Source organism: Rhyacophila brunnea, unplaced genomic scaffold, assembly GCF_057557595.1.
Source record: "Rhyacophila brunnea isolate RB1 unplaced genomic scaffold, BYU_Rbru_1.0 scaffold_22, whole genome shotgun sequence".
NCBI classification, from domain to species: domain Eukaryota; kingdom Metazoa; phylum Arthropoda; class Insecta; order Trichoptera; family Rhyacophilidae; genus Rhyacophila; species Rhyacophila brunnea.
This window is the reverse complement of record NW_028232882.1, coordinates 11,747,263-11,763,499: the sequence shown is the minus strand read 5'-3', so window position 1 is coordinate 11,763,499 and position 16,237 is coordinate 11,747,263. Positions and strand designations below refer to the sequence as shown.

General features: G+C 31.5%; 2 protein-coding genes across 2 annotated transcripts in view; one reads left to right on the top strand and one right to left on the bottom strand.

The window, feature by feature from the left end:
* LOC147070044 (uncharacterized) overlaps window positions 1-16,237 on the top strand; it is a 75,880-nt gene that overhangs the window by 38,219 nt on the left and 21,424 nt on the right. Inside the window, exon 2 of the mRNA XM_085949981.1 lies at window positions 11,425-11,574. Within this exon, the coding sequence (XP_085806107.1) occupies window positions 11,560-11,574 (15 nt within the window). The 5' untranslated portion in view covers window positions 11,425-11,559. The remainder of the gene's footprint in view (window positions 1-11,424; window positions 11,575-16,237) is intronic.
* STUB1 (STIP1 homology and U-box containing protein 1) overlaps window positions 11,270-16,237 on the bottom strand; it is a 66,863-nt gene continuing 61,895 nt past the window's right edge. Inside the window, exon 7 of the mRNA XM_085949979.1 lies at window positions 11,270-11,550. Coding sequence (XP_085806105.1) covers window positions 11,314-11,550 — 237 coding nt within the window. The 3' untranslated portion in view covers window positions 11,270-11,313. The remainder of the gene's footprint in view (window positions 11,551-16,237) is intronic.

The following is a 16,237-nucleotide window of genomic DNA, read 5'->3' as shown; positions in this document are numbered from 1 at the left end:
ACCAATAAATAACATAATTTTATCACAAAACAGAACTTTTATTTATCATTTTCTTATTTAAAAATTGTGTAATAGGAATTTATCTGCAAATTTTATTGTGATCATTTTTATCCCCTTCTACTTAATTTTTAAATGAAGAGGAAATAGAGTCTTATAAATATTACTTGACAGCGATTCCATAACGTTTTAAAGTATTTGAATATGTATAAGAATATAAGAAATAATATTATGTTTGTTATTGCATTGAAACAAGTGTTTATACCGACATTGTCGGTCTGTTTTTACGTTTTACAATCACTGCTAACCTTTTAATTATCACATTTAAATAACACATTAATTATATCTAACGGCCAAGTACTCCAAACGCGCCAGTCGCGGTGTTAGCACTAAATGAGTTAATGTACGTATATTTTTTGTGATTGTTAATCTATTTTTTTTCTTAATAATGATAGTTCGATGAATTTGACTTCTTAGTAGGTAGTACAGTTAGAGATACATAATATGTATTATAATGTGAATGGTTTAGTTTTGGTACAAGTCAACAATGCGTTGTATTGGAAATTGTCAGTGTATGTAGTAATTAATAAAACGATTCGATCCAGTCATAAAAAGATCAAGATTCATCTTGGCAATATAAGTATTTATATAATATAGTAATTTAAATAATTGACTAAATGAGTGAATCTAAAATTGTGTCTATATCTTTGTGGTTTTTGCAGATGCGGGTGATATCAATGTGGAGTTTCCTTTAATGAATCTCCATTACGAAATAATTTGCAGCTAATTTAATCATTAGTTAAAGTAACCTGGGTAGGTGTATATATGTTACGCCGAATGTGCGAAATTGACTATTACATTAAATGGGTAAAATTTTGCCTAATTCATGTAATAGTCAAGCCCGTTGCCTTATTCATGAATCAGGTAAATTATCTGCCGAGTGCGTGAATTCGCCAGGGTATGGAATTCTTAAACTGTCAACATGACAGTAGAAAAAGGAAATTAATACGGATGGTTTTATTAGTTATAATTGGACATAATATAATATTTTTATTATTAGGTTAGGTTAGGTTTTGTAATTCTGAATTCAACTGAATGTCCATTTTGAGGTTAGCTAATAAGTGTCAACAAACTATCAAATCATACAATCACAAACAAACAATCGACCATTGCACGATTGATACCCAAGCACGAATCAAATCGCGAAAATACCTTTTAATAAAATTCTTCCGTTATCATATTATAGTTCTAGATTTTTTTGGGCATAGTAAATGGATATGAACGTCATTGTAGTTATTGATTGGTATATTTTTATATAATCAATGAAATTTGACACATTTGGTTAGTTTGATTAGTTGCAAAAAACACCACCGGAGCGCGACAATCTATTTTGACCAATGCATGAGCATTTGACACATTTGGTTTAGTTGCAAAAAACACCACCGTACCGCTACTATCAAATTTGCCCAATGCATGAACTAGGCAGAAAAATTACTGTCAAATTCACACACTCGGCAGATATTTTGCCTAATCCATGAATAAGGCAACGGGCTTGCATTTGTCATGATATAGGCAAACTTTTGCCCATTTCATGTAATAGTCAATTTCGCACATTCGGCGTAACATATAATATAAGGTTTTCATCAACGTATATACCTCCTATGACACCCACGGTGGCCGCGCGGCTTAAGCGTTGGACTAGCACGCCGTGGGTCTCAGGTTCGAATCCTGGGTCTGGCAAGTACACATATTGTTTTTCAATTTGTGTGTGAGTCAGGGTATGGACCTAATAGGTTGAGCAAGTGGCTGACATCCATTTCTCGTAAAAAACAATATCTGTTAATACAAACCTCTACCTTGTGGAGGCCCATATGATCCTATTACGATCGGACATGGTCAATATATATATATATATATATACCTCATATCTGCTAAGATCTGCTAAGAAGTCATTGGTGTTATAGTATAAATGAAAATACATTTCATCTCATCAAATTAATGGGTACTTTTATAATCACATATTTGGCTGAAAATCGATACTTACAGATAATTTTATATGTAAACCAATCATCGATACGATTTATTCATAAATGGGGGTTGATTGTTCACTTACTGTGTAGCCGTGGCAATTTTATTAAACTATGGCATAATTTACATGTTCTATGTATAGATTTCCAAGCTATTAGTTTTGAATTATCAGATTCGAACAATAAAAGTGTACATGAGAAAAGCATATTTTGCGTTAGCCGGATACATAAGGGGGGACATGCTCGTCGAAGGTCAAAATTGAGTTTTTATTGTATTTTCAAACCATGATCCTGGACACTACTTAAACGTTGTAGATGATCTATTTATATAATTTTAAAGCCTTATTATCCTTTATAGTTATTTTAAACATTTGATGACTGCATGAAGTATTTTTGTTACATAAAATAGTATTATTTTAAACCTCTCGCTCTAATGTTTTAGAATATAGTCATATTTCGGTACATAACTGTGCAGTGGTGTTAAGATTTTTTACATTTATTAATTTTTAAACGCATTTATAAAACCATTAGCATAATTTATTACGAGATAATTTTTGTAAAATATTCACGATAAAAAATTATATTGATAATCTCTGTGATCCCAAATTTGACAAGAATTAGGCATTTTATTATTCAAAAAATCGGCAATATCAACACATTTGAAGATGATTCTAAAGATATTTATTATAAACTATGTCGTTGACCATTCAAGTGTGATAAACATCTTATGAATAATGATTGCTTTATAATAATTATTGACCTAAGAATAAGGTAGTGTTTTTTTGAAATACGCCATTTCTTTTGTCATTCCCCAGTGGTTAAGCTACAACATATGGCCGTAGCCATAAATTGACAAACTATAATTGAAGTAGGGAGTAAAATGATATTGACGCGCGTGTTTGAACATGTACCGTTTAAAAAAAAATAAAAAAAAATTCGGTTAGGTACATGTTCAAACACGCGCGTTAACATAATTTTACTCCCTACTTTAATTATAGTTTGTCATTTTATGGCTACGGCCGTATATTGTAGCTTAACCACTAGGGAATGACAAAAGAAATGGCGTATTTCAAAAAAACACTACCTTATTCTTAGGTCAATAATTATTATAAAGCGATCATTATTCATAAGATATTTATCACACTTGAATGGTCAAAGACATAGCTTATAATAAGTATCTTTAGAATCATCTTCAAATGTGTTAATATTGCCGATTTTTTGAATAATAAAATGCCTAATTCTTGTCAAATTTGGGATCACAGAGATTATCAAAATATTTTTTTATCGTGAATATTTTACAAAAATTATCTCGTAATAAATTATACTAATGGTTTTATAAATGCGTTTAAAAATTAATAAATGTAAAAAATCTTAACACCACTGCACAGTTATGTACCGAAATATGACTATATTCTGAAACATTAGAGCGAGAGGTTTAAAAGAATACTATTTTATGTAACAAAAAAACTTCATGCAGTCATCAAATGTTTAAAATAACTATAAAGGATAATAAGGCTTCAAAATTATATAAATAGATTATCTACAACGTTTAAGGAGTGTCCAGGATCATGGTTTGAAAATACAATAAAAACTCAATTTTGACCTTCGACGAGCATGTCCCCCCTTCGACATCTGTTAATAATTACCGCTATTTTTGTATTTGAAAATAAACTAAAAATCGACAGTTGTATCGAAATGGTCATATGTGAGAATAAAACCGAATACCTCTCCACATTATCACGCTGTCAGTGGTGGCGAACCTATGGCATGCGTTTGAATGGGGGGGGGGGGGTAATACATATAATAATAATAAATCGATACCCCATTTCAATAAGGAAACAACTCAAAATTTCAACAATGCCATTCGATGTAGAAAGGTCTTGTCTTTACAACTCAGCAAAAAAGGAATCAAAAACATATTATTCAATGTGCCATAAAATCGAAAACCCCTTTCAGAGATTAATCATTAATTCAGTTATATACTGGAATTTTTGTGTTAATTCCTAATTAAATTTCATTGTGCACTGCTGAATTCCACTAAACTAAACAGAAAAACATACTTTTCCCTCAAAATCAAGGCTTTAAAATTAAAATGAGAATGTCTGCAAATAATTCAAACGCCATTATCTTGGAACAAGGTTTTTTGAGTTATTTCCTTATTGAAATATGGTATCGAAATGACAGAAATGAATAAAAAATAACACGCAAATACTCTTCAAGAATAAACATTAAGTTTAATTTAAATATATAATTCGCACCGTGAGTGTAAAACCAAGGCAAGTGCAAAAGACATATTTTGGATATATTAGGGTTTGAAGTTTTCGTTTTGTTAGGACAAATAGAGTTTCTAAAAAAAAACATAATATTTAGTTTATATCTACATTATTATTGCATGTTCTTTCAGTTACTTCACTTTTACATTATCAAGTTTACGACTTTTGCAGTTGTTTTGCATTTAATCTCATAATTGAAAAATTTGCAGATGCCTTGGTTTTACACTCACGGTGCGAATTGTATAGGTCATTCCTTAGGCTTTATGCATAACATAAATTATTATCGCACTAACGTGATCAGGCGGCGGGGCATACCGCGCCGCCAACCTCTATTTTTTATCGATTTACATTGGGCTTGAGACAACTGTAGCGAAAAAATGACTCATCTGATCGTAACAATTCTGGTGTCAATTTATGCGTGAAGAACCAAACTAATTTATACATTAAGAGACAATTTCATTTATACTAACAAAAAATGGCTGTACCAAATAAGAAACAAAAACGTGCTGTAGCTAGTTGTAGTAATTTTGACAGACAGTTTCGAAATTGGTGGACCGAAATGTATGGCGTAATTGAAAAAAGCGATAAAGTTATATGTGTGCTATGTTCTGTCAGTGGTATCTAGAACATCATCATTTATTATATAGAATTCTTAAAAAATATTTTTTCCAATGCTTCTCGGCACGTAAGACAGTTGAAAGATAATATTTGGTAAATTTTGGCACGCGTACGTAAAAAGGTTCTCCAACCCTGTACTATATCATATTTTGTAACAAATTTGTATCTTACATTATTTTCCCTTTTACGCTATCGTCATTAAATTGGTTGCATCAGTATTTTGTTTCATTAGTCGGTAAGCTATAAGATACCTTCATCTAGCAAAGTTGTCTAATGGTCACTTAATTAACGTTGAGTCTCTCTCAGTCCTTGGAACCGCAGCGCATTTCTGAAATATTATCACAACACGTTCGGCAGGCACGCAAAATATCGCTTAGGACCTAGCCGATACACATTTTTAGTGTTCCCTTTGCCCTACAAAGAAATCAAACTGAAAATTACCAAGAGACTCTCTAACAAGGGCTGGATTTAGAGATCGATCTACAGCGACAGGTCACAAATGAAAAAACTAGATGGTACTGTTCGAAAATAAACTCCTATTTTTGTCACCGTAAATATTCCTTATATATAGCCTATAGTAGCTCAATTTAAAAAAAAAAAAACGCTTCAGAGAGTATTATAAGAACCATTAGTTAAAATTTGTTGTAATTAAGTATGGTACCTTTAGCATAGTGGTCTACGTGCGTGGGCGCGAAACCCGAGAGATGCAGGTTCCATTCCTGATAGGTGTTTCATTTTTTTCAAAAAGATTTTTTCTATTGGTTTTATTATATTTTCTCAGTAGTGTTTTCAAAAATTATGTATGTTCATTCCTTCTCTTATTAATCGTGAGGCATTCTTGAATCTGCAGTGTCTTTCTAAACTAATTCGGTGTAAACCCTAAATTCTAAATTCCATTTGAAAGACAAATAAAAGCGCAGTGCTTTTCGTGTGAAATTTACAAGTTAAAATTAAATTAAATTCTGCAAGAAACAATATCAATATAACTGATACAGCAAGTCAATTTATTAAACACTATCACCTTTTACTTAGAACGTCATATAACCGCATGTCAAAATTATTATGTGATATTAAATTCATTTCACTGTAATGGTGACCCCGACACCAAGGTAAACTTATTCACAATATATTGATTCGAGTTATATCTTTAAAGGTGAGATTTTATTGGATTTTTAACCCCTACATAATCCAGCTGCAAACCGACAAGAATGTGAACTTGTATAAAAGTATGAACTTTCACATGATGAATAGACATATCCAATAAATCGTTTTTAATATATTGAACCACTTTCAAATTTACCCACAATCCGTTAGTTTTCAAAATGGAGGAGAATAAAAAAAAAATCCATAACTTCCGTTTGATTTTCAGTTTGAACATGACGTATCTTATCATGATAAATACTAATTTTAAGTTAAACTTGAAATTTTGCTATTATAAGTACACAGAATACCAGGATGGAAGTCAAAATTTAATTGTCTATATACGAGTATACTTACCATCTGGTTTGGTTGATTTTCATCATATATTTTTATGGTGCTTATAATTGGAGACTCATGAAATATCAAGATGGGGGCCAAAAAATACATATGTTTTCTGATTCGATTGATTATTTTGTAGTAAAGTGTATAAACAGTTTTACATATTTAAAAACCGCTTTATTAAAGGATTTATCATGCGATGTAGTTGGTACTTTGCGACTATATTTTTATGAAAAAAGATCTATCGCAACAATCAAGTTACCTACTTATAATGTATATGCAGCCACACATTGTGCACGGCCGCCTTCCATGATACTATTTACTAGTTGTTTGTTCTCCCGAGGAGCAGAACTAACCTGCTATTGGTGATGCCAATTGGGAGGGCAATAACTCTGTTCAACCAAATCGCTTCGGATGTTGATATATTCCATCTACGTGAGGATGAGTATAGGTGGACGTTATTTTATAAATTCCTAAAATGGGGTCTGCTCTACTCATTTGGTGTACTTCCTTGTACCTATATACTTAATATATTTTTTTTGTATTTACACATTTATACTGTAGAATAACTTAATACTGATCTATTTCTTTTGTTATGTACATAATACTGTTTTAATAATATTTCTTTGTTTCTAAATGTCATGTTGTGACCGTCTTAAACTTATAATTTGTAATGTCCACAATATGTAAAATTGAATTGAAATTGAACTATAAACGTGTTTTAATGAACATATTTTATTGACTCACATCCTTATTCCAAGACGAAGCCGCACGGAGCATAAATGGAATTGTTCGGAAAATAAGAAAAAAATCATTGTTTTAATATGGAAACGTTATTTCATTAAATTGACTATTTTCCTGCTGTTATTGATTTCTTAGATTAATTGCTAACGCCATTGCCTTTATGATCATACATGTTTGGTCTTTTTTTATAATAGAAGACATTAGGTATCTTAGCTTATATTAATAATAACACAGTCTTCTCTATGATACATTAGGAATATTGAATGAATTTATTTTTTAAAAAAGTAATGAGCAAAAAGTCCTTAATCTAACCCTGGCCAATTCAGTGGTCGCCGTGCTCACGCTACCATCAAAGATGGCATTATAAGCGATCCGATAAGCTTTTTTTATTTCTCATTATTTGTGTTTTTTTCTTTCAAATTACATAAAACGGTTGTTTGGGAAATTGTAAATGATGAAAGAATTACCTGTGGTTTACCTCGTAAGGAAAATGTGCTGATTATCGGCTAATATGCTAAATAAATGTATAAAAAAATCATTGTTTATATACTTACGTAGTTACTAGGCATTGCTGTTCCGGGATTAATGCGATTAGTATTTTCTCAATCCCGGAATCCCGGCAATAAGAACAAGCAAAATTTCTGCATTGATAATTTAATACCTATATTTCTAGTTATTTTTGCTACCAATCAATTATTTTATTCCAGAATCATTAGTGTGCGCCTTTATGTCCTGGGTGCCATATAGAATATTCTAAAATATTAATGCAATTCTCTAAGGAACCCGTCACAATGATGTTTTTTGTGTATTGTGTATATTTTATTCGTGCGTTAATAAAATACTTTAATCTGTATCAGTAGATAATTCAATTTCCAAATTTTAGAAACTATACGGTGATTAGCTTGTTCACCTATCTCACAAAATTTTATTTATAGTGTGCCACAAAACTAGAAAGTTTGTGTTAGGCTACACACTATTATTTTGTTTATAATGTAATCGTTCTTGTTAATTATTTGCTCTTTTAACACTTGCTTATTTTATACATTATGTCTTTTTCACGACGTTCAAGTACAAACTTATCCCGAAATTTAGAGATTCCAATATTTTTAATCTTGGTTTTTAGGATCAACAAATTTCACTGAATCCCGGCATTGTAAACCTTTGTAGATAATAGGGTGAAATAAATTGCGTTCTTTTTCTACGAATTTTATTAGGCTATGTATTAAATTTCATAAAGACTGGCGGGAATTTTGAGGGCAGTATTTTTATCAAGTATTATCAACAAATTAGCAAGTATTTATAGTGAATGGTAAGTATGTATATATCCAGGTGGTTGTTAATATATAAATTAGTCAGTATTTAATGATCTCTGTTAGAATTTAAAAAATGGCCGTTAGTATACATATTGATGTCATTGTTTTCAATTCAGTGTTTTTTACCATTGTTATTTTAAGAATCAAAAATTGGAATAATTGGACCACGTCATGTCATGCATCAATCAATTAACAAAATCAAAAGATTCTTTGGTACAAGAAAGCTCTACTAATTTAATCAAAAAGGATAATCAATAAGGATATTTTTTGGATTTTTAATCTATGTGTCTTTGGTAATGGTGTACCAATATAATGTGTAATTGGATTGTCAATGTTTTACATTTAAAATATACTTAACTTAATCATGGTTTATTATTCTAAAATCATAATCGTACCCGATATTAAGAAAGATTTCTCTTAGTTCAGAAACATTTAATGTCCTTTGCGTACGGTTTCAACAAAACTGAATTTCCCACAAATCATAATGATGTTCCCTACTTTACCATCTTAGGTATACTAGCGGGTAAATTATATGGTGATTTGAATTTCATAATTTTATTATATTAGTAATACTTGGAAACGTTTTATCCTTGGTAATACGGGCTTCTACGGCTCTACGGCGTAGATCATGGTAGACTGACATAGTCAATGAATTTTAATACTGCACAAATAACAATTATGAATTCTGCCGAATAAATAAATATTAAATACCTTATGATTAAATAAATATAAGTGAATCGGTTAAGTAAAGTGACTTCAAAGATACATAACATGCGATACTAAACTGCACATAATACTGTTAGTAGCATTCTGTAAATAAGTATTGTTATCAACTTGTTGTGTTGTATTTCTGATGATGGAGAGGTCACCACTGTTGGTGTCACTACTGTAGTGTTCGATGTGTGGGTTATGGTGTTGAGGATGATGATGATGAAGTCGAAGATGTATGCAGGAGCGAGCAGCGTAATGGTTGGTACAATAGTATGTTACAGCAGTTCATGTTACAATACTAAGCTTATGATAGGTACGGATCCGAGGTCAGCATCTCGTTACAATCAGATGTTGGGCGAAACGATATAGAGACTGCGATGGTAACAGACTGGAAATGTATCTTCGAGTGACATTTTGATAAATCATTCATCGTAATTTATACAGTCGAAAGTAGTACATAAACATTATATTCTAGTACATAATTATCTTGAACGAGTCAGCGGTTTAAATTCGAGTAGCTGTGAACTTTATTTATTATTACAGTCATAATATAATAAGAGACTATGGGAATGGATATTCGACTAATTTTCCATTGCGATAGCGTATTTCATATCGCCATTCAATCTGCTGATACAGATAAAAGTTGTTTACTGGAATATGATTCGCTGGGAATATATTATTGCGGTCGAATAATTTGATACATTAAAAATAGATATTTGATCACCAACATACTGACAGCTACAAACTAATATAGTTTTTATATTGAAATTTAGTATTTGTGATTATATAGGTATATCAGGAAATAGTATTCAAATTACTTACGCTGCTATAATAACAATATCAATGTTATCCATTTATAGGAGTTAACGGATAGTAATTTAATTAGATGAATATACTGCTTATATAATAGTAAACTATTAGGAAGTACAAGTACGTTATAACTAAAATTTAGGAAGATCCGGACGTTGGTTAGTAATTAAGGCACTTAATTGATTTAAAACACAAAAGCCGATAGCCGAAAATAATGTAATTTCCTAAGCATTCAAAATGTAAAATAACTGTTTAATTTTTTCGATAGGACGCCCGTAACTTAATTTGTAAAGCACATTGGCGCAAATTCAGTGGATACTAGAAGTCTTGTCAGAAGTCGTATTAAGATGTTTTCTAATTTTGGCGTAATACTGTAATACTCGTATATTTGAGATGTCAAATTCTATAACATTCCATACAAAGTAGTTAATGTTTTTATATGTACATGTTCATAATATGTACCAACCCACTCTTATATAGTGAAGAGGAAGCTGCGTCCAACTGTTTATGTTACTTGTACTTGTTTAATTCTCAGTTCTTTAATTATTTATTTTTAATATATTGTAGAACTATTGATTGAAAATATGTTATACGAAATAGCTTACAGTTCTCAAATACGTATATCATAGCATAGATTCGATTTTGCTTCTTTAAAAACTGCACGTTGTTTTATATCTGTTCAACCCATAACAATGACACAACACGTTGGAAGAATGAATAAAAATCGTTATCCGCAAAAAATATATTATTTGGTATAACCGTCAGACCCATATACCTAATTTATCGATATACGTAAAATATACCGTTAAATTATTATTTACATTAAAAACGTTGATAGGTATCATCTGTGTTTATATAAATTAACAGAAATATTTAGTATGTGTAGTAAGGTGAAGCCTTTACTGAACCTTTTTTAAAGAGGCACCTAGCGGAAAAATACGAAGCTTGCAATTTGAGATATTTTTATTTATTTCAAATCTTATTTAGGTATGTTCACAATATTGAAGCTCGATTTGATATAAATAAAAAGAATTTCAAGTTATACACATTTATATTTTTATAAAAATCGATGTTTTTTAAAATTAATATAACAAATAATAAAACTATGAATTAGTCAAAAATCTCTTAGTTGAAATATAGAAAACTTAATAAATTAAATTTTAATAATAAATATGACCACAAAATATATGTTATAATAAGATGGGGATGTAAACAAAATTCACATTTTATAACATTTTTCTTAAATTGTAGGTTTCTTTGACTTAAAATAAAAAAAAAATCTTTTTAATGTTTTCAGATAAGTATATATTTATTAATTAATACAGTTGAAATTGTAAATTATCAAAAAAATGTCTCAAATTGCAAGCTTCGTATTTTTCCGCTAGGTGCCTCTGCTGGTATTCTGCTGGTATAAGCATCGCTCTTAATATGTGTTGTTTTTTCGTGTTGTAGTGTGCCCAAGGAAAAGCAGCGTGGCAGGAGGCGGCGGCGGGAGTGGGGGTGGCTGGAGGTAGACGATGCTCCGTCCCAGCAGAACCTGCTCCGGGAACTCACAGGGTCAAGCAGACAGAAGCACACCTAAGATGGATGAAGAGAAATCGGGTCAGTAGCATCTTCACATTATTACCTATTTAGTTCGATTGTAATTATGTTTATTTAAGACAATACATCACTATTATAATAACGCCTGTACACGGTATGGATTTACTGGCAACAATAGTAAGTATTTTACACGTAAAAGTGCTGAATGTCTCTTCAATTCATTCTTTATGAGTGAACGAGACGCGATGTTGTCATTTTATGGTAATATTCCGTACTATTTGACAGGTAGTGAAAATTGGTCAACCTGAAAATTCTATCGTAGATCGTTATTTTGCCGGCAGGTTCGCCACTATCGTTATACTGCGCAGGCGCAGGTTGAAAAAATCCTGTCACATGAAAATTCAGAAGCTTCCAATTTTTTTTGATTCATGCATGCAATCTTGCCAACTGCAGGATAATACATGTTTACCCATACATTGTCTTGTTATGGCCGCGATAATATTTATTGTCAACAGTAAATCCATGCACGTGTAAACGTGGCATTAGGTTCTATCTCTGGACAAGAAATTAATGCTTTCTTTACCAATGCTGTCAGTTTGACGTTTGCTTTTATAATGAATCACTTTATTATTACTATATTAAGTTGTATACTTTTGAAAAGTTGTCTTTCCGTTACCAAAAAATATTATTTTACCATCATCCGATTTGTATAACAAAAATCCTACTGAACCAAATTTAAAAAAAAAACCATTTTTCATAACTGCAACAAAACAACGAAATAATTACTATTTTTAAAAAATATATTAAAAAAAACCTTTCACAAAATGTTATTTATTCCATTGGTAATGTTATTAAAATGCTAATCTTTAGTCAGAATATATCGTATATTTGAATACAAAAATAAATGAGAGTATAGCCACAAGACAAGGGTATTTTCTACAACCAAAATTGACGTTCCCTTGAATGATTGATATGCCATATTATAGTGCACCTTCTTTTAATATTTTTTTTTTTTGTTTCTTTGTACTATATTTTCCCCCGAAATACTATAATTTTGGAGGATCTGTACTATAATTCCAGTTTGAAAAGATGGCAACACTGAATACTACCAACATAGCGTTTGACAGACATTGTGGTTGGTACGTCTTCGAAAAATATATTAGGCTATGAGTATTCGCGAACGTCAATCTGTCAAATGAAAACCGAAATACGTCAGTAGGCTTGCTAGGTTGTAGGTAGTAAGATTTGAAACTACCTAAGTATACTTATTACCTATTTTGTTCTTGTCCACATCGTATTATAATGCCGGCGAATGTAGGAAACCCATGGATGCTACCATAATTTAATAAGATAACAAGAAGTTATCATGTACCTATGCTTGTCGTGTGAAGATTTCGATAGGTTGAGCCCATGAGCCTCTTGTAAAAATGCAAAAAATAACGGCCGGCGATTGGCAATAATATTGCGTTCCAAATCCTGAACTATTTCGACCCAAGCAGCATTTATTTGAACTCTATTTTCATAGTCGGATTGTGCGCAATCCCACAATAGTGGACTAGTTTCCAAGATTCTAATTATATTAATAACAACTTCATCCGTCAATTCCACCACGATTTTGCGAACTTACTCTTATCAGTTTTATCCATTTCATTATTGTTTATATAACAATAATTATCGTGTACCGGTGTCTACTGTCAAGATGACGTTCGAAATAAAAGACAGAGAAAACACTTCCCGCGCGATCTATTACCCATAAACAATAATATATAATATAATAAATACGTTTGACATAGACGTCACAGACAAGGAACGAGTGTCACACAAAATTACCGAGGTGTTTACACTGAGCCAAAAAACTATGACAATGAAGAAGGCTATCATAGATCGTTTGACATATATATGAGTCTATGACATCGTATTTACACTCTGTGACACAGGACACCAACATAAGAAACGGGTTTTTCGTCATATATATAACCGATCGTCATAGAGTCTATTTGAGCCATAACTTTTCTATATATTTCTGTTCATGTCATTGGAAGTAAAATTAGCTGCACCTTATAATGAAAACATTAAATTTTCATTTCTTAATATCAACTTCAATTATATTCTTCGTATTTTAAAATGCAACTGAAAATGTATTCGCGTGTTCGAAAATGCTTTGTATAGATTTCACTACATGCCTTTGTTTGCTTTTCGAAAAAAAAACAAGACTTAAAGCATGATTGAATGATATTTCCAACGTATTACGTGATTCTTAGTAGTAAATAATTTAAAATGAATGCATTGGTTTCGCATATAAGCTCAATTTTCTGTTTTATAATAATTAATCACTGGATAAAAAGTTCGTCCAAGAATGTAGAAAAAACATCTTCTTATTATTGTGCCATCCCCTAGCGGAGGTCGGCCACCATCAGGGCGATCTTAAAATTTGTCGTCTGCTACCCGGAACAGTTCATTGGACCTGCACTCGTACCAATCACGGAGGTTCTTAAGCCACGAAATGCGGCGTCGTCCTCTGCTACGCTTACCATTGATCTTTCATTGAATGACACGTTGGGGAATACTGTACGTTTGTCCTCTCATAATGTGACCGAAGTACTGTAGTTTCCTAGTTTTGATACTACGCAAATATTCTCGGTCCGTTCCCATTCGATTGAAAACTTCAACATTTTTTGTCACCCGGTCAGTCCAAGAAATTTTGAGGATGCGTCTATACAGCCACAATATTTCGAAAGCTTCAAGTCTCCGTGACATCTCTTGGTTAAGCGTCCATTTTAAAATCCAATTTAAAACTTTTTTTTTTCCATATGTTTACGATGTAATATCTCGTTTGTTCTACTATAATTACATGTAAATAAATTTGAATTGTCAAATTTTAATCTTTCTTTTCTAAAACAAACCCATGCAGTGCCGGCACGTCGATTTTCTAGGTGGGGTTTAGTCATTAATAAAATTATTAAATATACACTCCTACCTACTTTCTCATATTATACATTATGTATCAAGTTACTTATAACAATAATATTTTATTAATAGGAAATGAGTAATTTTTCAGAATAAATAGTATGATTATCTGAGTGGCATCTAAAAAACGTATTTAAAAATATTAACTTAATTAATATTAATAATTAGTATATACTTACCATTATCGGTTTAGAAGAACGACATGCAGCGAGCTTTTTTTTCTCACCTAGGGGTTATTTGAATCGCTCCTCAATATGCGTATACTAATGCTAATGCGTTCGCATCCTTTGTGTAACGAGATTTGTATGGCGGCGACGGGATGGGACCGAGTCATCCCCCGGTCATCGAAAAATACACGCCATAGCTTTCTGAATTTGTACATATGTGTCACCATATTATACCAGAGCATATTTATTTTAATTGATTATTTTAAATACCAATCATTGCTTTATTTATTTGTATAATAATAATAATAATAATAATAAATAGGTATATATCAAAAATTGTGACGGGTCTAGATGGATAAAATAAATAATTAAATAAGTAGTTAATTTAATCATGTAATGAAGTATGTATATTATGTCCAATAATAAAAATATCTGACGTGTATTTTTGACAAGATACGGATGTGGGGACGATCCCTATGAACCCTTAAGGTAGATCCGCCCCTGAATGTGACGTAACAAATACTCAAAAATAATATCAACCAAGATTATATGACATAAGTACCTACTATATTAGCAATTGTGCTAAATTATAATATACTTGTACAATGGTAATTTTTCAACATCTTCGTATAGATATATAAAATGTAGTACCTATATGAACATTTCTGTGTTATAAGTCACTGACCCAAATTAATAGTATATTAGCGATTCGTTTTATCAAGGAAAAGAAATGCCCCAGCTACCTGTGGAGTTATTAATGACAAAATTAAGCTAATGAAGCTTTGAAAATTTCATCACGGAAGCAAACTATCCAAATGTTTAGGCTTTGCAATAATTTAACTCTACATGCAAGGGGTTGTTTTTTGTAATTTCTTTTTAAATGTGCCTTTCTTAAAATGCAATGTGAGTGTAATGTAAAATATGCCATTAATCAGTGTCAACTTCAACTTCTTCAGAGTCATATATTATGATATTAGTGATTGAAATCCCAATTTTACAGTTTTAATATTTTTAATTTTATTTTATCGTTACTCTTAATCATGGCTCCTACAAAGGGGGGGTGGCAGGGCTCCAGCCTGGATACCCAGGCTTAGGAGGGGCTTTGTGTAGCAGGTCAACCAGTTAAGTGAGATAAACACATTGTAAATGTATAAGCTCTAATAGTAAAAAAGTCGCCTGCGGCCAGTGTTGCCAACCGTACTATAATTATAGTATTAGTACTATAATTTTGGTCCGCGTACTATGTTCGATATAAAACAGGTAGAGTACAGCCAAAATACTATAATTTTGAATATCTGAAAAATTTGTAAAAAGTACGTAGTAAATTTCGATATTTCCGTTCGATAAATTGGTGAAAAGTACTATAATTTCGCAATATAAGAAGATTTGGAGAACTTGGGAAAAAAAATGCTCGAAAAACGTAGAAAAATCCCTTGACTTTGGTTTAAAATGAAATTTCTTGAATTCTTTGTTAAGCATGTTTGGTCGGAAGAGGTAAGTACCTAAATAAAAAGGGATCTCGGAGTTTCTCAAATTCTTCGTTATTTTTGAAGTTATACTTCTTTTGGCGAGTTTAGGAAAACAGATCA